The sequence below is a fragment of the Mesocricetus auratus genome, unplaced genomic scaffold (assembly GCF_017639785.1).
Source record: "Mesocricetus auratus isolate SY011 unplaced genomic scaffold, BCM_Maur_2.0 Super-Scaffold_4256, whole genome shotgun sequence".
Classification (NCBI taxonomy): Eukaryota; Metazoa; Chordata; class Mammalia; order Rodentia; family Cricetidae; genus Mesocricetus; species Mesocricetus auratus.
The window spans coordinates 11172770-11199759 of NW_024429182.1; the positions used below are offsets into that span (position 1 = coordinate 11172770).

Genomic DNA, 26990 nt, shown 5'->3' on the forward strand with positions numbered 1-26990 from the left:
ATGCAGGTCTTCGTGGTTCTGATCTGACTTCTGTCACTGAAGTATAGGTATACCTCAGTGTCCTGGTGAAATAATATGACATAATGTCCTTTTTGGTGTGGTAACTGTTAACCTTTTCAGTCTAGCCACTGTGGTTATTCTCTCTTTGCTTACAGAGAGGAAGGAAATCTACATATTTGGAAACATCTCTGAAATGGCAATAGAGAGGCATTGACTATCTTTAGCCACTACATAGGTATTTGACATCATCTCTGAGGTGTTCAGAGTTCTATTTTGAAATGGCAAAGCCCACAGGGCATGGTGCTGATGAGATCTGTCAGGAACAGCCTTTGCTGCACAGGGTGGTCACCCGAGAATTCAGCCCTGCAAGCTCCGGTTCAACAGAAGGCTCACAAACTGAGAATTCGCTCGAGAAAAGTAGTGAGGGCAAGTAAAAATCATCTGGGACAGGTATATTTTGTACATGAAGGGCTTGGTTTACACTTATAAATTACCACATGGGGTCATCCATTGTGGTTACCCTTTCCCTTATTAAGTTACCAGGGCTTGTTTTATAGCTCTCACTGTATATTAAAGTACATGGTACATGACACTGGGATCTCCTTACATCTAGAATCTCTGAAGAATTGGATCTTGTTCACAGGCTTTGTCAGGGTTTAGTTAGTCTTTGTCTGTCTTGTGGGGCTGTAACAGCATAATTCAGGCTAGGTAACTTATAAGTGACAGATATTGGTCTGTGGGGTTCTACAGGTGGGGCAGTTTAAGACCCAGACACTTACATGTGGTGAGAGCCTTCTTGGTGCATAGCTCTGGTAGAACATAGAAATGGAAAATCCCATCAACCACGATGTACCTCCGAACTGCTGAACACTGGCAACTCAAGAGTATGCCTCCTGGCAATAGGCACACAGGCCAAGTTCATTATTTATAGGAATCCATTTTATAACAAGTAACTTAACCCTGTAATAGTTACACTGATCTATTGATTCATTCATTGGGCCAAGGCCTTGCCTCTCAATGTACTACACTAGGACTCAGTTTCCAGCACTTCAACTCTGAAAGATGCTTTCAAAGCCTGGAAATTAGTCAAGATTATGACTTCTTCCTATAGAGTTGAGCTTACTCTTTGCCACCCATCTGAGAGGGGTACAACAGAGCAGATTTCATACCTTCTTTGAATTAGTAGTAAGAGTACTGAAGTTAGAACAAGCTGGCTCAAATTTGTGATTCTAGGAAAATTTGAACAGGTTTAAGTTTTTTAGGTTTAACATTTAAGTAGATAAACATGGCAAGGAATTTCTGTACTTCTGGTACAGTAAACATTCTAGAAGTCTTCTGTTTTCTCCCTTAATGAGCTGTAGTGGATGCCTTCATGGGAGCATATGTGTACCCTCATTGTACACTCAAGCCATGTGCCTATGTCACTCATGTAGAGTAAGTACATGTCTTGCCATTCACTCGTTCTCCCAGTTGCTGGCATCCCCCATTTGAACACAAGGGCCCCTTGTACTACTGTTTTTAGGCTATCATAGGTGACTTTATTTTGCCTAAATATCTTCAGCAATAGGAAGAAAGGGATAAAATATCACATTATTCTGGTTCACACTGTTTTGTACCTTAATTGTGATCTCAAGGGCACCAGAATAATAACAGATTCCAAAAACAAAAGTTGATTTTTTTTAGCTCCACTACAAATCACTACAAATCTGGTTCCTGCCCAAAATTTATTCCATATTTAAGCATGTACAGTAACAATAGATATAAACAATTTATTTTGCAACATTTGTTCTATTAATATGACCTGCATCCCTTTTTAAATTATGGTATTTCATGATTTTTCCCATTCCTTCCTCTCTCTTCCATTCTTGCTGGTGTCCTGTCCTTTGCCTCTCTCTACTGTAAAAGTAATCAAGCATTCTATATTCTCATTCCAGTGTTCAGTTCCATGAAATAGATCCTGTGTTATTTTTGCTTATGTTGAATAATACTCAGAGATGCTAGTTATTTCTCTGCGTTGCATTTTATTTCAGGGTGTCCATGTTCCTGCAACTTAAGTTTGTACAGTCTGAGGCAGAGCCCTGGCCAGCCTCTCTATGGACCAGACTCTTAACACAGACTATCACACGCTATGTGCACTGAACCTCTGATGATTTCAGGGGTGTCTCACTGTTTCTCTTCAGGACAGGATCTGTCAGGACTGAGTCTCTGAAGCAGTTATTTTCCCATTCTTCTCTGAGCCCGTGTTACAGGAACTGATGGGTTCACGTGCCGTTCATTTGTTCAGGTTAACCTTGTCGTCACTGTGGTCACTTGAAGAATTTTTCCGTCACAGGAGACAGTACAGCACTTGGAGTATTTCCCTATGTGCTCTGCGTGACTGCTGTGCCTTTCTCAGGCATTTCTTTTGAGCTAGGTCTGTTCTGTGACTATGCTCATGTGTGCAGATGGCTAAAGGGCAATGGAGGAGGTGAGGAATTAATTTGAGAATGCATTTGTTGGCTGGTGTTGTTCCAGTTATAGTTTCAGAAGGAATGACTTCTGATTTATTGAGTTGAAATAACTCTAAAAAACATACAAGATTTCTCTGGATGCTTGTCCCTTCTAGCCTCTTCCTTCCTTATTCCCTAAACATGATATTACTTCACCGACGAGCAGAGAGAAAGCATGGAGTCTGGAGTTCACACCAAACTGTCTTCACTTAAATAAGTCTGTTGACAAAGGAGAAAGTGAATCTCCGCATCTTGCTTCCATCAGTTACTAGTTGAAGGCTCTATGATGATAGCTAGGTTAGTCAGTCACCAATCCGATCACAGGGGAAAGCCAGTTCAGCCACCTCTACACTATTGCTAGGAGTCGGAGTTGCAGTTGGCGTCATCCTTGTGAATTCATGGCAATTTCCCTAGCACCTGGTCTCTCCCTATACTGAGACATCTCTTTCATTGCTTTCCCACTCCATTCCTTACCAACCCTCAATCATCCAGTCCCCCATGCTTTAATCCCCCATCACCCCTCCCCCTTACCACCACCCCTACTTCTCAATTACCCAGGAGATCTCATCTATTTCCCCCTCCCAGGGTGATCTATGGTCAAAGCTGGGAAAGGACTGATAGGAGAAAAAAGTGATGTTTTATCTGTGATACTACCTTTCCCTCAGTCTAGCACACGACTGAACTAGATAGACAAGTTAAACTACGGATATTTTAAAAATGTTTTACACTCTTTTATTAGCCAGATGGCATTAAAGATCTTATTGAACATGCCTCAGTTTCCATCCATTATGTCCGATAGAAACCACATCTCTCTTTCTCTGTCCCAGAAGTATTAATAGCCAAATGATATAATATATAAGAAAATATAATGAATCTATGAATTTTCAACAATATAGTTGCCTGAATAAAACTGGCACTAATGATAACACTTATTGACATGCTAGCATAGAGGCATGAAATTCCACAAGTTTCTACTCCTAGGTGAAGGGCTACAGGATGTAAGCGTTACAGCTCAGATAGGAAAGATACATAGGCTGTCACTCAAAGTCACACCACACAATAAACCTCACACAAGAGATTATTGGGAGAAGAAAACCAAGGAGGGTAGCTGCCTCTGCTTGGACAAAAAGCAGCAGAGAACTAATCAGAAAATGGGGTTTATATACAGTTTTTTTGGGGGGGACATGTAGGAGTTTCCCAGGGGAGCCTGGGATTGGAGCGATTACATGACCTGATCTTGGGCAAGCTCAGGGATTGGTGGAACTTTTTTCTGCAGGGCAGGTCTTCATCACTCTCACCTTAATGAGGTAGAGGGCAGGAAATGGCCATTAAGGCCATAAGAGAACTCTGGGGGTAGGCCCTGGCTGTTGGAACTCCTTATGCTGAGCATCTTGAGGGATCAGGCCTGGCCACCAGAGTAGCCTAGTGGTGGTAGCTTATGCCTGGAGGTCTCCAGAGGCAAGGCTTACAAAGAGAATTTCTGCACTGCATGACAGGGAAAGCTGCCCCATCTCTCTGCCCAAGTTGGCATAAATAGCCAACACACATGGTCAATGACTGATGAGAGGGGGGAAATTTGTTTCTTCAGAATTAAGCCTCCAATGTTAGTTGTACAACTCCAAGTTGTCAACCCTATACACACGTGCATATGGACAATGAAAAACAGACTCAGGATGCTGTATATATGTATGTGTAGAATGTATGCATACATAATTTAAATATGCATGCAACATGTAGTTTTCCTCCGCCAGCCACTTTGGTTTTTCCCCACTAGCCACTTGGGCTCTGCCACAGTTGCGGTCCCCAAATAACATGTAGGAGGCTATATTAATTATGAAGCTGTTGGCCGTTTGCTTGTTTCTTACTGGCTAACCCATAACTGTTAATCTAAGTATTTCTCTTACGGGAGAAAAGGGTCCAGACATCTTACTTCTCTGACAGGCTACATTGTCTCTGTGTCTCTCTTTCCCAGAATCCTCCTCAACTCCTAGTCCTACCTATCTTGCTTCCCTATTGGCCAACAGTGCTTTATTGACATATGCACAGGACTTCCCCAACATATGAAGATGTATTGAGTTCGGGAGAAAGAAACAACATGGGAAGACTGGAGGAAGAAGGGGCAGTAGTGATGTAAATGCAATATTTGGAAATCTCAAAATAATTAATTTTTTAAATAATGCAAGCACATTGGCCAGGCAGTGGTGGCACATGCCTTTAATCCCAGCACTTGGGAGGCAGAGGCAGGTGAATTTATTTGAGTCCCAGGCCAGCCTGGTCTACAACAGCAAGTTCCATGACAGCCTCCAAAAAAGTTAGTTGCAAAGAAATCCTGTCCCGAATAACCAAAAAAAAATGCAAACACAAAGAAATTTACACTTGTCAAATTGCATTGGACACAAAAGTTTTATCTGCAGGCATTGCATTAGGCATTCTTGATACTGACATTAACAAAAAAAATCACAGCATTTAAAAGTCACACAATCTAACTGTTTCTTCCCAATACACAATTTTCCTAGAATAGGTGGCATTTAGTTTTTAATTCTTGAGGTTCAGTTTACTCCATACTCCAGGCTGACCTAGAGCTCACTACATAACAAGGATGCTCTCAAAATAATGGCAGTCCTTGGGCCCCACACTCCCACGTTGCAGTGCTTGACTTTTACATGCTAGGGTTTGCAAACTCAGGTCCTCATGCATCTAAGGAAAGCACTTTGCCTATGAGTGTTCTCCTCTGTCCCTTGGGGGAAGACTTTGGTAAATGTCAAGGTCCACATGAAGTGTGTAACACTAGACTGCAAGGTCAAGTAATTGTAGAACCAAGTAGCAGCAGCTAAAATCTTACTCTTCTGAGTTGGGTGGTGACTAACCCCTCTTAGGAGAGGATAAAGCAGAGTTGCCTGAAGATTCAGTCACCCCATCTTGTCTTACATAGACCCTGCTTGATTCCTACTCTGTAATCCTGCCTCATAGTAGTCCCTCGGTCTCCAGTGGAATTTCTATTGCTCGTCTTAAGCACAAACAACTAGATCTACTTCTGAGGTTTAACTCAGACACTTGTTTTAAAATCCAGATTCCTTTCCCTCAGCCACAGCTGTGGTTGCCTTCCCAGTGACTCTGAAACCCGAGAAAGCATAGAAGTAAATGTACCAGGAACAGAAGGAAAAGATTCATCAATCCCCTTGATTTGCCCACATGACAGACACATTAGCAAGATTGCTAGCATTTGTCTTTATTAGGTAAGGGAATTCAAGTAACCACACAATGCCCCAGCCTGTGGATATTGTGTAGAAGCTTAAGTACAAGATTGTTTTGTTGTTGCTTTGGTTTTTTTGTTTTGTTTTTGTTTTTGGTTTTGGTTTTTTTGGTTTGGTTTTGGTTTTTCTCCCAGGGAAAGATTTCAGTCTGTGATGTCACTGAAACCTCTGTTCCCTCTGCCTGAGCACTGGCCACTGTTCATGTCACTCTGCGCTGCTGGGTGGGGATTGAAGCTGTAGGTCACAGATACTCGTCGGGTTTGAACTGCTTTACCTTTTTCTGTGTATTAATCCTTTAAATGTCAGAGTTTTAAAGTTGGCCTTTTCAAAAGATATGATACCACATAAAGCTTACTTAATCGAAAATACATTTCTAGTTCAAAGGTTTCTGTTTTGTTGTTTGCCTGAAACCGTTGGGCGGCTATCAAAAAAATAAAGTGTTTAAGGAAGGAAGCTTGATCTTGCCAGTTGAGTCTAAACAACATTGTTCCTTGAAAGTCTAAACCGTCATTCCAAAGGTCCTTTCTTCTAACAGGACTTTGTAAATGCAGACTTCATCTCCTGACGATACAGGAGAAACTTAGAAAAATAGATCAAAGTAAGATGTGAAGGAGTATTGTAAGTCTTATATAGCCTCAATTTCATATTTACTCAGGAGTTATTTATTTGCACAGCACTTTATACACTACTGTTTATGTGGCTTTTATAGCAACCCATTGAGTTAAGTTAGAAAAGTGCTGTTATGCCCATTTTGTACGTTTGATAACTAACACCGAGAGAAGCTGAATGATTTGTATGAAGTCATATAACTTGTTAATGGTGACTATGATTCAAGGCTGAGTCTGTCCTGCTTTAGCCATAGGGCTGACTCTCATCTACAAAAATCATTGGGAAATCCAGAGACAATTGTTTATGATCTCAGAACTGTAGCTTCCTGGCTGAGTTAACCTTCAGGAAACAATGAAGCTTTACTAGACTTCACGTTCATCTATGTAGATGTTGAACATTGCCTACTCTTCTCTCCAGGCTAATATTCTACAGAAATGCTTTGATAGAGCAATGTCTCAAGACAAAAACGTATTTACAATAAAAACAAACAAGCAAAAAGAATAAATATCATTATTACAAACAATTCTAATTCTCTTGTCATATCAGGTATCCAGCAAGGTATTTTTCATTCTTTCCCCAACTTGGCTAAAGAACTAGAAATAAAGAAGACAACTCATGGTTCTTGGAGACCTAGAAAATGGTCTTTAACTGTGCCAGATAAGACCATTAGTAAAACCTTCCAACTAACAATATTATGGGTTAGCTGAAATTGGTAGTCAAACACTTATTATTCTAAGTCTTGAGAATTTTTTTTGTTGGTGTCCCTTTGCCTTGGAGAATATTGTGAGCAAAGTGCTTAATTGTTACAGAGATGCTATTATAGCAGACAGATGATTTCAACTCTCGGAGGAAGGCAAGTGAGCCTTAATGCCCAAGGCTAGATCAGCCAAACGCTAACTCTTCTCCATTTAACTCTGCCCCCCCTCTTTTTTTGCAGGGGGATGTGCAGCGAACTCTCATCCAGGTGGACTTTGGAGATGGCATTGCAGTGTCTTATGTCAACCTCAGCTCCATGGAAGATGGAATAAAGCATGTCTATCAGAATGTGGGCATTTTCCGAGTGACCGTGCAGGTGGACAACAGTCTGGGGTCTGACAGCGCCGTCCTGTACTTACATGTAACTTGTATGTTATTACTGTTGTTGACTTATGACATATCTTGAATATTGTGCCTTCTTTTAAAATCCAATGTAGACTGTCCTCTCTAGAAGAAGTAAAGTAGATACCTTTTAGGAAGGGAAATTGGGAGAGACAGAGAAAGAGAGAGAGAGAGAGAGAGACAGAGAGACAGAGAGACAGAGAGAGACAGAGAGAGACAGAGACAGAGACAGACAGACAGACAGACAGAGAGAGACACAGAGAGAGAGAGACAGAGAGAGACGGAGAGAGACAGAGAGAAAGTCAAAACGTGTGATAGATAAAACCTTAGACTTAGGATAAAGCCAAATTGTTCTCAGTTCATCTCCTTCCAGGGCCCCAGGATATAAATACACAATCTGACTCTGATAGGTGATTCAGCACTTACTTGGAACCTATGTGTTTCAATTTTAAGGCAGGAATGATTAAAATCAAGGCAAATTCCAGCTCAATCATTGCAGGTAAAGAATTTCTCTCTCATAAGACTGGGACTACCTTACCAGGAATGATCCCATTAGTCTTTCTCTCCTTTAAAGAATGTGAATCCTGGGTTTTGATCTGTAAGTGACCTTTTATTTGGGAGAAGATGATCTAAGGAGAAATTTTATGTAATGTAAAGCATTCACTATATTAGGAATTAGATTCAAGACTAAGTGAATATTTGTGTCCTCCCCAATAAAGAACTTAAAATTGTAACTCACAAGGTAAAATAATAACTTCTAAATTTATTTGAGTAAGCTGGTGACACAAGAATTTGTAGACGCAAGTTTTCCCACAATGGTTGTAGGACTTGCATTGTTATAACAAAAAGACTTTATGCTAAAATGGAATATGCTGTTTTGTATAAATGGTCTTGTTCAAATTTCAAGCTCAAGGGCCAGGTGTTAACAATGGGAATTACTTCGTGCCTCTCCCCTGCACCTGGCCCATGGAATGAAATTGAATGTAGAAAGTCCCAACAAGAGCATCTCTTTGTAGTGGTCCAGTGAAAGGGATGGACAGCAGACTGTGTGACTGATGATGACTGGTCTGTGCATCTTCTGCAGGTGTGAGTGTTTTTAAAGAACACATTCCCTTCTCTGGTTCTGAACAGAGTTAAACCCGATTCCCTCTGCTTGCCCGGTCTTCCTCCTTTTGGTTACATTTTTGTTAAGCTCCTGCGGTGTGTTCCAGCCAGGCTTTGCACCATGCACACTTTGTGTGCATTACCTCCATTCTGAAAAACACCCATGAGGTAGGAATGGCTAGAACCCGTGCTTTCCTAAGGCTCACAGAGCTAAAGTAAATTATTTAATGAGTCTGACTCACACCCTCATGGTGCCAGGCTCTATAGTCAGGTGTGCATGTCTCAACTCCTCATCCCCAAAGTAAGAGGCAGTGATGAAGTCGGCCTAGGTAGCCCTCATCAGCAATCCTCTCCTGTCACATAGTTCCGGACACAATTCGAGTTTAGTTCATGCCATGTTTCATCTCTTCTACTGCCTATATGACCTTAAGCTTCATATGCTACCTAAGACACAATATCTTCTACCTACTGTGCTTGTGGGGATAAAAATGATGACAGGCTTGGAATAATCTTAAGGTCTTCAAAAATGTATCACAAATAGTATCAATAACAAAGCAATTTGCCAGTGAAGTACAGTATATTTGTCAAGAATGACTGTGTATCTCGTCTTACCTCTTCTCACAGTGAGGCTCGGATTTTGCTGGAAGTCTGTCATTCCTAGGAATTGTATCTGCATTCTGTGTCTCGCAAATTTCACAACCCCTTCTATTCTGATTGTCAGTATGACTTTAAGATTCAATCACAGCTTCCTGTCCACATTTTCAAGGATCTTCCAATCTAGTCTTGTGACTCGTCCTTCTTATACCTTGTAGACGCTTCCTCTTGCCATCACTTGTTCTCATTCATCATGTTACCACCTCTCCTCAGGACCCAAGGTTTACCAAGCCCTGAAGAGGAATATAGACTTCACCACCGTCCAAGAAATTAAGGATTTCTAAAGCCTTTACTTTTTTGAGTGTACATACTACACTAGTTTTATTACTGTTGTGGTGATAACTTACCCAGACAAAAACAACTTTAAAGAAGAAGGGGTGCATTTGGCTTACAATACTAGGTTAGAGTTCGTCTTTGAAAGGGAATCAGGGAGGAATTTGAAGCAATGCATCACATCCACTAAAGAGTAGACAGAAATGAGCGCATGTGGGCCTATACTCAGCTTGGCTTTTTTTTTTTTTTTTGATTTTTGTTTTGTTCTGTTCCGGTTTTTCTGTTCTTACACAGTCCTGGATCCAAACCCATTGGATAGTGCTGCCTACAGTGGGCATGCTTTCACCAGTGTGATTCAGAAGTCTCTCACAGACATGCACAAAGGTTAATGAGATGTAAACCGAGACTTCCTTCACAGCAAATTCTAGACTGTGTCAAGCTGACAATTAAAATGACCACCACACTCAAGAAAACTGGAAATGTATATCACACAAAACATGGATGCCCAAAGCATCATTATTCATAATAAACAAAGGATGTGAACATGACTAGGTGTGGATGTGCACGCCTTTAATCCCAGCACTCTGAAGGCAAAGAGGCAGGTAGTTCTCTGCGTTTCAGAAGCCTTTACTTTGAAAAGAAAGGACATTTTGTATAAACGTATTTTTTATTATTTTGTTGGAATAGCTATTGGGTAAAATATTTTGCCTGGATAATAAACACAAAGGCACTGGGTAATCACATTGTGGTAGTATTAGTTCCCTAGTTCAGTGCTGTGACAAAATGATATAAACTTATTTTAGATTACTATGGAAGGTGCAGTGAACTCTTGACAAGAATATGACACAGTTGCTGGTCACATTGTGTCCATGGTCAGGAAGCAGAGTGTTATGAAGTTTGTGCTTGACCCTTTTTTTTTTTTTTTTGGTCTAGGACCTGAGTCCATGGAATGCTGCTTTCCACACTCAAGCTGGGTCTTGCTACTTTAGTTATCCCAATCCAGAAGCTCCCTCATCAGTTAGAATTTTTGAGCATTGCTTGACACTGCTTGACACTGGTTGTTATTTTGGTTGAGGGGTTCCTGGTACTTGGTAGAATTTAGATAGTTTTGACCCATGGATGATTGTAGATCCTGTCAAGTTGACAATCAGTATAACCATCACAGTGACTAAGGACAGATTCCTGGTTGAGTGAGTCACTCTTTCTCTTTAATCCTAAATTCTTTCCTCTGTCATGAGATACACATTCTGCTCCCAGAGAGTCTATCGAGCAAGTTATATGGCATTCTGCCACTTAACACGATTTGGTTTTTCCCTCACCACCAAGTAGCAGATGTATTTGTTCTTAGTGCGCTCCGAGTTCTTAGCTGTCACACCTCTCCTCTGTTCCCTCTTCCCCTTCCTCCCCAGCCTCTCCCAGGAATCGCAGTGGTAGCTTGAATACACATTCCCTCCACTCACCAGAATAGAGAGGCGATGTGATTCTAAATCAAAGGGTTTTCAATGTGTGTTTGCAAAGGTCATCAGAAACAAATGGAGCTGATGTTCCTGCTGTAGTGTATCCAGGGGTGAGCATGCAGCTCTTGCAGCATGCCAGGGTAATCTATTGAAGCCTGACAGCTGGAAACTCCTTGGGAATAGTATTCCCTGTGCACTGCTACTTTGTAAACTAATGAGACTTTCAGGCCTTCAGCTGGGTGGGGCAGAAAACTGAGAGGGTATGAGGATTTTGACTCAGAAAACTGATTCATCATGGCCATCTCTCAGGAGTGCAGGGGAATGGGGTGTTTGCAAATCTAGAGAATGAAAAGTAAATGACAAGAACAAGAAATGAACTGGGTGCTTTATTCCATCCTAGATCATATCTTTCACTCTCTCCACAAAGGAGCAAGAGCCTGTCTTTCTGATGCCAAGCTCTGACCTGTGTGACTAGAAGTCATTAGAATTGCAACTCTTGACACCATGGTTATGTTGGCCTGGAAATGGCAGAGTAGAATCATATGAAGTATGGTTTAGTAGGTCACCTGCCCCAGTATTAAATGATATACACGTAGTGATCTGGGCTCTAGCTCAAATCTAGTGAGTATCTACATCTGAAATATAACACTAATAACATCCTGCAAACATACATGCACAATTCCTATGTACACTGAAGTCTAAGGAGTTATGATTTAAAATATCCACATATCCTTCTTATAGTTTGAATAGTGTTTACCTCTAGCGGAGTTTTCATTTTTTATCTTTTTAAACAAATAGCAGTCTGATACATATACAAGACTTAATTAGATACATACAAACCCACTTATCTTTAGAACATAAATCTAAGAGATAGGCCAGAGCAGTCATTAAATACACACATGCACACTGTTTGTTCTCAGAGACATCAGCTCTTACATGCATTCAAGAAAATCTCATCAAAAGAAGAGAAATCCAGTTCACTCATGAAAAGTGCCAGTTTTTCGATCATATGAAATGATGCAGCGCCATCTGCTGTCGGTTTTCTGTATCACAAGTACCTGTAAGATAAAACTATGAGTCGGCCTGCTGAAGTATGTAGCTGGTCACCTTCAGAGCCAGGAGTTTCACTTTCTGTTCATGGCACACATGGCACATTCCAAAAGTATAGGGTCATGAGTGACAAGAAGCAGGTGTTTTACAGCACCACAGAGGATACAAATGCAAGGGACTGTAGAAAATTGCAGTATGAGTTTCATGCTTGTACACACACACACACACACACACACACACACACACTCGCGTGTGTGCGCGAGTAAAGCTGCAAAACACATGTGCATCTACTTCAGGGCCTACAAATTCCGCGTGCACTGGGTCCTCAGCACCTCTTGGATGTCCTCGGCTGCATGCCCGTCCACCATCGTTTCACTCTCCCGGCTTTCCTTGCTCTCCAGGTAGCATGGCAGGCAAGGGCGTTCCCACTGACTCTGTTCTCATCCCGAACATTCCAAGTAGATTCTCGGCACGGCCCTTCTCTTCATCCACTGCTGCCTGATGCCATTTCTGCGCAGCTCTCCTTGAACACGCCGGAAACAGCAGCCCCTCCTCCCTAACTCTGCCTTGGATGTTCACTGCCTTCTCCCTTCAAAACTACCCAAGCTCCACCAAGTGCCAGTTGCTCCCAGCACCCAAAACCACATCCAGTGCCCAGTGGCCCCCAAATCTTTTGAATAAGTTGTTGGTCATCCAGTCCACTGGTGATTCTACCCATCATCGCCACAATGACACCTAGACATTGTCCTCATCCTCATGTCCTGACTGGAAAAACGGAAACAAGAACAAAACTGAATGCTCAGCTGTGACATAGAGTAAATGAATTCCTACTGGACAAACCTAGCATTTCTAGAGTACACTACCTACTTCTTATTTTTGGTTTAAATTGATTTATTCTCTCTCTCTCTCTCTCTCTCTCTCTCTCTCTCTCTCTCTCTCTCTCTCTGTGTGTGTGTGTGTGAGTGTGTGTCTGTGTGATTGTACAAGGTGAGCTGGGAGTGTGCACATCACAGCATGTGTGTAGAGGTCAGAGGACAACTCTGTGGTGTCTTCTCCCCTCCTACCTGTCCATAAGTTCCAGGGAACCTAACTCAGGTCCCTCGGCTGCTATAACAAGCACCTTTACTCACAGAGCTGCCTCTCCAGCTCCTTGTCTGCTGCTTCATTTGGCTCAGAATCATTGACTTGAAGTGTCAAGGAGGAAGGTCTGCTTGGTATGAGGGTCACCAGCACAGGAGAGAGCTCCGTAAACAAAAAGTCCTGGGAAGACCAAGGCATTGCATGCTGGGAGAAAAGGGAGCCCAAGAACTGTATGATAAGTGAACACCAGAGTAAAGTGGGTTTGTCTGATGCCTGGAGATTATTTACATGGAACTCACTTTCCATTTGTAAGCAGCTTAGGTCCAGGCAAGCCTACTTCAACCCCAAATGCCGATGTGCTGATGCTAGCCTAAGCACACAGCCCTTGTTTCAGATGTGGACAGAGCCATATGTATACATACCCATTCTTGAACACCTTAAAGTCCAAGAAAAATCACTAAAGAGTGGTTTATGAGTTTGCATGTCCTCACACACAACAGCTCTTCCAGAGTCCCTGGATCCTGTTTATCTCTGAGAATAGAACCTTCTGGGAAGAATCTGAGTCTCCCTGTGAAATCTTATATTTTAGCTGCTGATGTTTAGACTTCACGAGTTGCTTAACTTTTGTCTTTTCCACGTACATAACTTAGACCCAGTAGATCAATCAGTAAATTGAGTGGTAATACGTGGTTGCTCATGCCATGGACTTTTCTCTGAGTAGTGAAAGCAGCAGGCACTCCCCTTGGAGAATGTGGCTGCAACGTTTGGGGGTTCCTAGGCTCACTGTGTATCCTCTCAGAGCAGAGAAGGTGGAACTGAAGACTCTCTGCTCTCTCTGTGGCCCCTCTTTCTCTGTGCCTCAGGTCCACTGGAACACGTGCACCTGTCTCTTCCTTTTGTCACAACAAAGAACAAAGAGGTCAATGCGACTGCGGTGCTTTGGCCCAGCCAAGTGGGCACTCTCACTTACGTGTGGTGGTACGGAAACAATACCGAGGTGAGCTGACCTACCAAGTGGTGGCCAACAACAGAGGTGTGACTTGTGCTTGCTGGAACCAAACAGAACGAGATGACTGATGGCTTTGAGTCTCAGTGTAGCCTGAGCTTCAAGGCCAGCAGGCCATCTGGGCTCTAAAACCTCATCAGGCTCATCCCGTCCCTCACCTCCATCTATGTCTCCAGCTCCCTCCCCTCTCTCTACTTTCTTCTCCCCTTGTGTTCTCTAGGTGAACATCCCATGGCATAACTCTTAGCTGAGATGTCAGGATGTGGTTAGTATTTATCTGAAAATCATCACTAGAAAAAAAAGAGAACTAAACAAAGTTGTTCCGTTTGTTTTCCCCACCTTAAAAAAATCAAACAAAATTTCCAGCATACTGCAGATGAGACCTCTTAGACAGGGTGCTAGTGCTTTCCCTATTGTGAATCATTTTTGGTTTTTCAAGACAGGGTTTCTCTGTATTGTTTTGGAGGCTGTCCTTGAACTTGCTCTGTAGACCAGGCTGGCCTCAAACTCACAGAGAGCCACCTGCCTCTGCCTCCCGAGTGCTGGGATTAAGGTGCACCACCATGGCCCGGTCCTATTGTGAATCTTGATTTTAAAACTGATCAAGAAAGAAAGAAAAAAAGGATTTGTGAGGAATAAGTCAAGGGAGGTCAGTAGTCTACTATTTTTTTCTTTTTCTAGGACATGATTCTCTGATTGTATTACAACACCAATTTTACAGCACAAGTTTTTTCCTTTAGAATTCTTAAACCGCTATCCAATTAGTGTTTGTTTCCATTGCAACAACTTCCAGGAAATTGGTGATAGTGCTGCTAACAGGATGATGTCACTTTCTAACTAGAGCTCACTTCTGTGCCTGGGACTGTTGTATTCCAACATAATGCTTTATAAATAGTTTATCCCTGAAGATGAATACCAGGAAGCTTAGAATTTCTCACTATTTGTTGATACATTTGAGCCTTCTGGTCTTCATTTGGCCAAGTGGTTCATTGGATTAAAAGTTCTGCTCAGTAGGAGATGATGCAAGTAGAGATATATGTATCCTGCCAAGAGGCAAGGTTTATCAGACATATTGATTTCCCCAGTCCTGACTCAGGTTGATATCAGGGGACAGGTGTTTATTTCTAGGAGAGACGTGGCATCACTTGCCGTTACCTCTGCATTAGCTTTTGCCTGGACTTTGGCTGATGGGGAAGCATAGATAGTTATAGAGTGAAGGACGGGCGTGAACCAGTCTCCATTTGGCATGTGGGGTGACATGTAGAGACAGAGGCAGCTTCAGCTATAATTCTGACTTTCCCTTCACTCTACGCCCTTGTTTGTTTTAGCCCTTGATCACCTTGGAGGGAAGCATATCATTCAAGTTTACTTCCGAGGGAATGAATACCATCACAGTGCAGGTCTCAGCTGGGAATGCCATCCTGCAAGACACAAAGACCATCGCAGTATATGGTGAGTGCCCATCTGTGCTGATGCACCTCTGTCCTTGTGGTCAGATATGATTGGTCCCATGATTCTACAGACTTCCCTGGAGTAGAGATGGCAGTACTTGAGAATGAGTTAGGGTGGTCTTAGCGAATGTCATTCCCTAGCCGAGCAGTGGTCAACATATGCTGGAAGTTTCTGCTGCATGCAGGGAGACTCTTAGCTCCATCCATTTGGATCGGATAGACTGGGCCTCATCATGAGTAAGACTAACTCGTTATAATTTGGATTCCCCCACCCCTGGTATTTGAGTAACTAAAACCACTTATTAGGAAATGGCTAATTAAGAGAGATTTTGTCTTTAAATTCCATTTTAAGAAATTTTTTCCATTATATAATACTTTTAAACTTCTTCCACAAATCTGTACATGAAGCAACAAAAAGAAAAATGTATGGCACCATCAACAACAGCAAACCCTCTACTAGAATAAAAGCAACAGAAATGTTACATCCACCAGAGGCCAGGCATGGACTAGATATCAGTTGGAAAAATAGCTGCCCAGTACAGTGTTTTGATCAGCTGGGGAAACTAATATATTCTAAGTATTAGATGAGATAAAATTTACTGAAATGAAAAAGGTAGGATTATTGCTTCATAATGAGAGATGGAAAATAGTTTTTAAAGATTGATCCCACTTTGGTAATATTTTCTCTATATAAAATGCTAATCAGTTGGATATGAACTAAGTGTTGCCAGCAGATAGTAAAGATGTAAGTTTTTGTTATTAATATGAAAGTGGTACATACATATGTATCATGGGAAATTAAAATTTTAAAAACAAGATTTTAAAACTAGGTGCATAATATACTTGCTGGAGAAGGGAAAACATGTGAAGATGGGAGGGAGAAACGAAATATGGGAGAGAACTTTTTTTTTTCAAATATCAATTTAACCCAGTTCCAGATCAATTGATTCCAGTAATATAATGTAGGTCTAGATTGCCCTTTAGGGCATACAGCTCTTTATTTCAATTCCTTGTTGTGCCAACTTGACCTTCAAAACCAGAGAGCAATTTGTAAGCAACTGTGAACACGTCTGAAGAGGAAAAGGCCTAAGGCTATTGTTCTAGAAACATCTGGCTCGGGGTTGGATCTCATGGTTTTGCCTCTCCCTCCACTTGGGAGTGGTTTGATCAGCTTCGACAGCAAGAGGAAATAAACCTAGATATGAGGGATACCCAACCCTAGGGCTATAGCACGACCATGTATGGTAGGGAGAGCTGTTGATTCAGCTTCCTTACCTTTCTCCTTTCTATGAGTTGTGGATACATTCAAACTTTGCAGAAACACTAGCATAAGGGAAGAAATTGTGCTATTTGTAAGTTTCCCCCACTGGTAATGGTTGGAGTTAGGCTTCAACCCCAGCACATCTAAGCACACCTAAGTCTTATACTCAATCCCAGCACATCTAAGTCTGATACTGCCCTGTGAATCAGTTTCTTTTCAATTTCTATGCCAAAAAAAAACAATGAAAATATTTTGGTTCACTTTTCTAGAGGACTAGAGCCCACTATGACAGCAGCAGGTGGGGAAGTTGCCTGATAATATCACATCCATCTTCAGGAAGCAGAGCAGATAGCACCAGACATAGGTCAGACTATAAAATCCTCAAAACCCACAGATAGTAGCAAATTCCTTCTAGTGAGGTTCCACCTTCCAAAGTAGTGGTTCTCAAACTGTGGATCACATCAAATGATCTGTTCTCAGGGGTTACCTAACACCATCGTAGAAAACAGATATTTACATTATGATTCATAACAGTAGTAAATTACAGTTATGAAGTAGTAACAAAAATAATTTTATGGTTGGGGGTCACCACAACATGAGGACTGTATTAAAGGTTTTCTGCACTAGGAAGATGGAAAACCACCAGTCTGAAGTTTTCATAACCTGTACAAACAGTGCTACCAGTTGAAGACCAAGTTCCAAACACGGAACACGTGCACGTCATTTCACATTCAAACGACAAGACTCTAAATAACTTGACTCACATCTTTACCCATGGATACTCTTCCCCTTCTAGATGGATCCCTCTTCCTCTTGGATGTCACAAATGGTCTCTTTGTCCAGGGGTGTGGATGATCTCCTTAGTAGCATCTCCCAAGGATTCTTAAATCTAGAAATTCTCTGTGTTGTTCTTATCCAGACCATCATTTACTGAATGGAAATTATGAACAGGCATGGAAAATTGCTGGCTTAAAATGGTTCTGCTACTTTGTGACAATTCCATTAGTAAGAACTGTGTTGGTGACACAGGCTAGTATTGATAAAACCTGTTCTAATCACCAGAATCTGTCCCAAGCACATGAGATATTTGAACTGCCTTATTAAGTCCTGTGCACAGGCTTGAGAGGAAAATTCTGTAATTATCCTGCTTTACAAATGAGAAAGCATGGCACAAGTACAATGAACAAACACAGCCTAAGAATTCTGTGTCTAGAAGGGTCATTTCTACACCAGCTTCCCCTTGTTACGCTTTGGTCCTCACTCTCAGTCTCTTTAAAGGCATCTTCTAAAGTTAGAAGTGTGCAATTATCTATCCACCCAACCATCCATCTATCATCTATCTACAAACAGTGGTGAATCATGTATCTATCTATTTTTCTATCTATCTATCTATCTATCTATCTATCTATCTATCTATCTATCTACATACAGCAGGGGATCATCTATCTCTTCATTAAAAGCAGTAGTAGAGCAGATGGCCGACTCTATCCTTCATTCACTCTCAATCAGACAAGTTATCCAAGGAGTCACATACATGGTTTGAAATGTTTTGTTTATTTTTTTGTTTGTTAGGACAGTATGAACCTGGAGTGTCATACCTGTTAGGCAAGTGTTATCACTGAACGATAACCTCTGCCCAGTGATTTGAAATGTGTAATGCATTGTGACTTCTTAAATAAAAATTACACTGGCTGGAGTTAAAGGGGCAGCCTTTAACTCAGCAGAATAAAAGGAAGAGTGGGTTTTTAAACCTGGGGCTAACTGGCAGAATTATATTGGAGAAGTAATGGAATATGTGGGGTCATTAGTGTGGTTAAGCCACCTAAAGCAGCTACTGTCACCTAGGGATTTAGTCTCCTCTTTCCTGCAGAGGCAAGAAGAGGACAACTCTGTCTTTTTTGGCTATGGCTATATTTCAAAGAAATATCTCCCCCGTGGTCCTAGGGGGAAACACATTTCTAAGTTATTCATGATTAACCTCTTGAAATGACAGAGACAGAATCGACAGCTGCAAGTTTTCTAGATTGAATACCCCAAGAAAAAAGGCCAGCAAATACACCTGCTCGGAACTTTGCAAAACAGAGGGAAAGTAAAGACCATCAAGTCTATCAGCAGCAGTCAAACTATTGAGGCATGATGGAGCAAGGCTGGTCTACCTAAGGCCATCAAACATACTGAAAGGAAGGTGATCTAGTTTGCATTGTTTCCTCTCAAATGTTCCAGGGCACAGGTCTGTCTTTACAAATGGTAATTGTATCAAATGAATTCATTTACTTTAACAGCTTCAAAAAGTGTCATTTATTTGGCTTGTTTTTTGGTTTGGTTTTTCGAGACAGGGTTTAGGAGGCTGTCCTGGAACTAGCTCTTGTAGACCAGACTGCTCTCGAACTCACAGATATCCACCTGCCTCTGCCTCCCTAGTTCTGGGATTAAAGGCGTGCACCACCACTGCCCAGCTTGGCATTTTTTTCAGCCCTCCTTCATGTATTTGAGTACTTAGGAGGAACATTTCTAAGCCATTCTAACTTCACTTCATGCTAAATGACAATGAGGAAGCTGCACCATTTGTGTCCTTTCACTAGGCTAGACACCTTCCCTTATAGATGAAGTCACTGCCCTGTGATGAGAGGTAAGGACAAAGTGAGAATGACATAAACCTCTGCCTTCAGAGTAAAGTTGGAACTCAGTGGGTGACTCTTCAATGCTGTCATTTATCATACCAAGGATTTATATTCTTGTAATTATTCTCCACCAGAAATAATAGTGATGTTCGCATGGGTGACCAGTGACTCACAAAATAGTCACTCTTTGAAAAACTTATCTTTGGAACAAAGCCACTATCATAAATACACATTTTATTATTTAAGAGTTTTCAAATCATGTGTTTGATAGCTCATTACCATTGTTAGGAAATGCACAAGTGGGCTTTATGCTTCCTAGATGTATAATTGTCATCACTGATGTCACTTAGCCCCCACTGAAGCACAAGGACATGCTTGAAACAAGAATTGATTGTCAAATAAGTAAATGCATAAAAACAAAGCCTTCATGGAAATGGAATCATTTGCACAATGAATACACATCCACAAAACCCATGTGTGGTCTTTAAAAGTAAAGTTCCAAGGCATATATATATAAATATATATATATATATATGTATATATATATACATGTGTATGTGTGTGTGTTGTGTATACCAATGAATATAAAGAAAGCAAGAAATATCAGATGATGGAGTCAGAAGAGAGTGGGATGCTTTGTGTCTGGTAGTCAGAGCAGCCTGTTTAATGAGAGGCAGAGGGAAAGAACCAGGCATGCTATGATGTATGGCAAAGAAAAACATCATCTATGGAAAGTGGATGCATGATGGCGAAGTATCGGGAAGGACAGAGCTCAGGAGTGTAAGGTATGCAGGCAGGGAAGCCTTGTGAGATATGAGGTAGACTGCACAATGCCATGTGGAATGAAACAGATTATGGTAAGAAAATTCTTTTATTCTAAGTGTAATGTGGAGCAACTAGTCAATCATGGGAGAGAGTGCTGTGTTCTACATGTTCTGTGCACCAAACACTATGAGGTAGGGGTGCTAAAGACTTAAAAATACACCTTGACACTATATTCTGAAGCTCACAGCAGTCTGGGGTCTTAGCTTTTCATTCTGGGGACAGATGCCAGCTAATGACACAGTTTCACAGAGTACTAAAGCTTATGCTTTCTTGGAACACAGGGCTTCCTTTGCCAGTTGACTCCTGTCCTGTATGCCTTGGTCTAAATGTTCTCCATGCTTCCTCTGAGCCCCTCATTATTTTATCCTGGAAAATTCCTCTGGTAACATCACTGTTAGTTGAATCACCATCCCGCTTCCTGGAGGATCAAGACTATCTCAGGGACTACAGAGGAAACTAAAATATCTCTGATATCATTAACAACATGAAATGCCATCCTATGAAACTTGTGAGCAAAACCCCCAACAATAGAATAATTGCATTAATAAATATAAGTACATACTATACTAATTGCAATACCTTCATAAAAGCATAAGCTCAGTACAGTAGTATCATTTAAAAAATGAAATTAGAACATCAATTATGGGGAAGAATGTTCAGTCAAGAAAATCTTTAAATCGCTACAGATTATATTTGTAGATAGGTGCTAGAATGAATGGGCATTCCTGTTAGGGCAACAGGGTATGCATGTGTTCTGGCATCATAACATTGCTTGTGTACAGGGCCCTTGGATCATTTAATGTCCAGGATTTCAAAGCCTAGAGCTATGGATAATGATCAACGACTACAGAGTTAGGGATGGGTCAGAATCCACAGCTTCAGTTTAGCAAAGGAAGAGTTGGAGGGATCACAGGGACAGGATAGTAACTTTGCCTTCTAAAATCAGTCAACATGGAGAGTGTAAAGAATTTTGTATCAAAAACAGTGTTCTGACTGCTTTGTGGAGTTATTTAAATTGCAGTGATGGACTTACTGTTGTATCCACAGAGGAATTCCGCTCTCTTCGCTTGGCTTTTTCTCCAAACTTGGATGACTACAACCCTGACATCCCTGAATGGAGAAGGGACATCAGCCGAGTCATCAAAAAGTCTCTGGTGGAAGTGAGTACAAGCATTACCTTCTCTCCATCAGACATAGTCATTCCCTGCCATTGAATGGCTTCATGGAGAACAGACCCTTTGCAAAAGAAGAAAACAGAGCTGGAGCCCAAAGGAGATATCAAATTGGTATCTTAATATTTATGATCCCCATATGCATGCCTGTATTCATTATTGGGTAAGTTCATGCTCAGAAACCTGTAGCCCTTCCCCGCTATAAAGCTAATTCTTCTTCAAGAATGACAGGGACATCTGTGACAGTTATACACCTAAGTTTGGGATTTGGTAGACATTTCATTAGCAAATGAAAAATCAATGACTGTGCATAACTAAGGAGAACCCTGTCAAACTGTCTTCAAGAATAAGTGTAAATAGTAAGAGAAGCCCGGGCTCCAGATCCACGTGAGCACCCAGCTGCAAGAACACAGGTACAGGATGGCTACCCATATGTCCGTGTATAAATTCTTTTAAACACATTTCCTTCCCCAGAGAAGCTGATTTGTAGCCTTGTTTTGTAGAAAAAGCCACTGAGATAACTCTCCCAGACTCTCATGAATAATAGGTGACGAAAATAGAAAATTGAATTTAATGACCCGTTTTTCATGTCTGGGATCTTACAATGTAACACAGACTCTAATCCCCACTAAGCTTTCTGGAAGAGTATCAAGGTGACATGAATTATTCCTATGATGGCACAGGTTGCTGAAGACTGGAGAAGACAACTTTCTTAAATACCCCTTCCTCTATCTGCTTCATTTTCATCAGTAGAGCAAAGAGGGAGACATCTGCTTATGGGTTGATCAATGTAGTGTCAAACATGGGAAATCAGAAATTTCCCCACAATATGTTAATATTAGTTGAGATTTGCTAGATAAACAGAATTCACAGAATACATGTGTTTAAAGGAGATTTAGTAGAGTGGTTTATATGCTGTGGTCCGGCTAGTCCAATAATGGCTGTCTTCCAACACAAAGACCCACCCAAAATTCAATAGTTGTTCAGTCTATGAGACTAGGTGTATCACCTGGTCTTCAATATACCTTGGGATCCCAAAGAACTAGGTTCTAATACCAGTAAAGGAATGCCTTAGCAGCAGGATAAATTAACTTGCCAGTGAGAGCAATGGCAAGCAGGCAAAATGCAAAAGCTTCCTTCTTTCATGTCCTTTTACATAGGTTTCCAGCAAAAGGTGTGGCCAAGATTTAGGGTAGATCTTCCCAGCTTAAAATGGTCAAATTTAGAGTGGTTCTTCCATCTCAAGTGAATCAATGGAGGAAAATCCCTCACAGGTGTGTTTAGCTGGGTTTTAGCTGATTGCAGATGTAGTTAAAGTGACAACCAAGATAAGCCATCTTGTGTTCAGCACAGTAACAAAGAAATATCAGTATACCATTTGTATATGTTCTTTTCTGCTCCTAACACATTCTGTAGCTCTATGAAAAACACAGAAGTGGTGAAGACACTCAGATAATCTCTGATTAGGAAGGCAGTGGCACAGTTGGCTGTTAGTATCCGTCTTCTCACCTGTGCCTTTATTGATATTTAACTCTGGAAATGCCTCTTGTTTTCTTGATACTTCATATTATTTAACTACATTTGGTCACAAAAATAAGATATTCTTTTATGCTCAGTTGCACTTTCTAGAGGAGGGAGTTCAGCAAGGAGGCAAAAGCCATGTAATTAAAAGTCAGGGTGTGATGTCAGGCCCTCAGATGTAGATGCTTAGCTCCATGCAGTGCTAAGTATTAGTATGCAGGCATCTGTACTGGCCTGTCCTTGAGGTTCTGACAGGACACGCCCTCAGCTGGCACCACTAGAGTACCACCTGTGCCTATTCACTCCCTTCCCTTTTAAAAGGGCCCTGCCCACCTCCCTTCCTTCCCTCTCTCCCCCTCTCTGTCTGTTTCTCTCTGTGCTGCTTTCCTCTCTCTCACTGCTCCTGTCCCTGGAGGCCTGCCTTACCCCTCCCCTTTCCCTTTTTAAAAAAATAATCCCTTTCCCCAATAAAAATCCCCTCTGCTTGAACCCTGTCACATGGCATCCTTCTTTCATGCACTGGGTTTTCCTAAGTTACAACACTAATGTACTCTTCTTTTTGCCTTTTTCCATATAAATCAAGGGGATATTTGGTTGGAGAATGGGAACTCTTTGGATATTGCTGAGTAATTTCCATCTCACCTCTGTTTGCATTGCTCTTAGCAACTACCACATTAATAGTTCCATATTTTAGTAACAAGCAGGCTCAGTTGATGAACTACTGACCCAAAAGAAATTAGGATCATTGACTTTGGAATTGTCTATTACCAACCTACCTTAGATATCAAAATATGTCCAAGCAAGATAGGTTATCCCCTTCAATGAGTCCTTTCCTGGTTCTTTGGTCTATAATTTTCAAAGCACCTTGGTTCCCTGGAAACTGTGTGATTACCCCCAGTAGCTCATCAACAAGGCATTCAATCAGCAATGCTGAGATTCCTGAGGTAGATTTCTATTCATACCCATTTTCTAGGGATTGTAAACTATGAACATTTACCTTACAACCAGATTCCCAGTGGTCTACAAACACTGCTCATTAATATTTCCAGTCTGCTGTATATAATAATAGCCAACTGGATGCAGAATGACTGTGTTGGATAAGTATCCCTCAAGACAGGGTGGGAGTGATCTAGAGACTAGGAATAATTAATGCTGTTCAGTTTTCCCAAGAGGCAACTGATCTGTTCTATCATCCCAGCTGTTATTTTCCCCCATCTTTGAGATCAGTAATTATACTTGGCCACTTCATTAAGTCCTAAGGGACCTCATTAAGTATGTTCCTCCAACAAGAAGGACAACTTGAGTCATCTTGTTCACAGTTTATTCTGTTGCTATGTGACAGAGCTCTATATAAAATTGCTTATTGTTTGTTTCTTCACCAAATTGGCTTTTGATATGGATACAGCATAATGGAATCTTTGAATGAATTTCAGTCAGTAGATATTTTTTGCATATAATGGGGCTGCTTTGAACTTAACCTCAGAGTTTGAATCTTAGTAGGAACACGAAACAGTATGACATCAGCTGTAATCAGAGTTATATTGTGGCATTAGGATAAAAGAATCACAGAAGACAGGTTTTATTTATATGCTTCATGCCTGGCTCAAAGCACACAGTATTACCAAACCTTTCCCAGATGACTTTGAGCCACTGTCTGACCTTGCTGAAGTTTCTGTCTGCCCTGGGTCCTAGATCCCTAGATCCCTATTCAGGGAGAGACTTGTTGTAGCTGGGTGCTGCCTTGTTCTAATAGTCCTCAGAGTAGGTCATGTCAAGTAAATGTGAGTCTACAGAGTCATTTTTTCACTCAACTTAGATACACCTGAGAACCAGTCTACCTTTTTATGAGATCTCTTAAGGCTCCCATTGGGTTCCCATGGCAGTCAGACTCCTCCTGCCAATACCTGCTCCATTTCCTTCATCCTCATTGGAAATGAAGGGAAGATTTCTCCAGCACACTAGGACCATTGAGTATACTTCCTGAGGACCCCACCCTGAAAAGTGAGGCATAGTCATCCTTCAGGGGCTAATGGTGAGAAGCTGTGTATAAAATTGATTAATTTACTCAGCAAAACCTTGGGGACAAATCAAAAGGTACTAATATAGGATTTACTGCTAATTTTGAAAAAGCAGTTAAGAAATAATCACTACAGTTGGAAATCATGAAGAAATGTACTAAAATATGTAGTCTTTTTGATGACTTGTAGGAGATATGTAGAAACATACAAGCATAATAGATAAGAAAGAGATTCTAAGAAGCAGTGTCAGCATGAACAAATATACCTACAAGAAAAGTTAAAAGGAGAAATTGTTCAGAATTAGCTAGTGCAATAAAAGCCTATGTGAACTGTGGGTAGTTAGCTTGAAAAGGAAGAGTGGAACCACTCTTGAGCGTATGCTTCATTCAGCAGCAATGAGATTGCTTTAGACAGGAGAACATGGCTGAAGTTGAACTATAGTAGGGGTAAATGTGAACAGAGTAGCCTACAACAGTCTAGGGTTGTGACCTGAACAGCTGACTTGAGATATCAGCAGTAGTTAGATATCCACAAGGAGGAGTACAATGATCATTCATTCAGAGGGCAACAGGTTAAATTCTCACATGTAACGGGAGAAAAAGAGGACAGCGTATGTCAGAAGTGAACGGATGATGGTCCCAAACTTACATAACTGGAAAAACGTATATTTTGAATCACAGAAATGTAGAATGAAGATACGGGAGTGATAATGAGAAGTTATTTTTAATATGATTTTTAAAATCCTAGTGAAATAAACACATAGTATTTTGAGTGGTCATAGGGGAAATGTTGATTCTACAACCACCTTTGGGATGGACTTAGAGTGAACCCTAGGCTATTAGTGTGAGCACAAATGATTAAACAAGGAAGGAGCTTTTGAATGCTTTTTGAATATTTTATCTCTATTTTAATTTATATGAGTATGTATTAATTGTATATAGTGGTCTTCAGTGTGACATTTTAGTTTCATATATGTATGTAATATATGCTGGTTATTTTCATACCCATCTAGCTCTTGAATCCACCAGGCCACCAGGAGTGCTTTGGGTACTCAGAGTCACAAGGTAACAAGTCAGCTGTCACTCTTATAATTTTTCTAGCTAAGGAAACAGAAGCACAGGCACAGAGAACTGATAAAGCAGTCACTGTGACCAGGTGGTGGTGATGCACTCTTTTAGTCCCAGAACTTGGGAGACAGAGGCAGGCGAATCTCTGTGAGTTCGAGACCAGTCTGGTCTACAAGAGCTATTTCCAGGAGGCCTCCAAAGTCACAGAGAAACCCTGTCTCGAAAGTACCCCCCCAAAACAAAACAAAAAGCAGTCACTATGATGAATCTTCGATTGAACCTGAGTCAAACATTGTGAATCTGAGCCTAACTGATGACCCAATGAAGTTTATGCTACCACCTGCTGCCTGTAGTACCCAAGGCTCTGGTCCTGAGTCACCACTCTTCACATTCCAGTATGTCTTCTGCCTTTTTTAGTGCCCAACACCTGATTTATTCGTGAGCATCCTCCACAGAACTCATCCAGTCTCTTTGTCTCTCCCACAGGTCACAGGGATTCCCAGTCAGCACATCCTGGTAGCAGTGTTACCTGGCTTACCCACGGCTGCTGAGCTCTTTGTTTTGCCCTATCAAGATGCAAACAGAGAAAACAAAAGGTCATCAGAGGACTTGGAGCAGGTGAGTTGCCCAGAAGACATCCCAACTTCTCCCTATAGTATCTCTCACCCACAGTCTGTCTAGCCACCAATATAGCTCTTTGAATACTGATGGAATCTGCCATGAACCTTGATATGGTTTAATCAGAGCTCTGAGAGCAGGTGACTTCTTTGAAGGACATGCCACTTAGAATTTGGTACACATTTAGGGAGGTCTGAATTTTGATGCAGAGGTTATTTAAGAGAGACCTAAGCCAGTTTTGTAGTTTTATCACTGATATATGGATCTATCATAGAGAAGAAGCAATAAAAGACAATAGATTAACATTAGTAATTTAGCAAAAGTCACAGCATCCCATAGGTATTTTTGTTGATTGAAGAAAT

General features: G+C 41.2%; 1 protein-coding gene across 7 annotated transcripts in view; it reads left to right on the top strand.

Annotated features, from left to right (window-relative positions):
- Sorcs1 (sortilin related VPS10 domain containing receptor 1) overlaps window positions 1-26990 on the top strand; it is a 520023-nt gene that overhangs the window by 463749 nt on the left and 29284 nt on the right. For all 7 annotated transcript variants that reach the window (XM_040743123.1, XM_005063476.4, XM_005063473.4 and 4 more), the window contains exons 19-23: window positions 7290-7476; window positions 13932-14065; window positions 15403-15526; window positions 21280-21392; window positions 26497-26628. In XM_040743123.1, the coding sequence (XP_040599057.1) occupies window positions 7290-7476; window positions 13932-14065; window positions 15403-15526; window positions 21280-21392; window positions 26497-26628 (690 nt within the window). The remainder of the gene's footprint in view (window positions 1-7289; window positions 7477-13931; window positions 14066-15402; window positions 15527-21279; window positions 21393-26496; window positions 26629-26990) is intronic.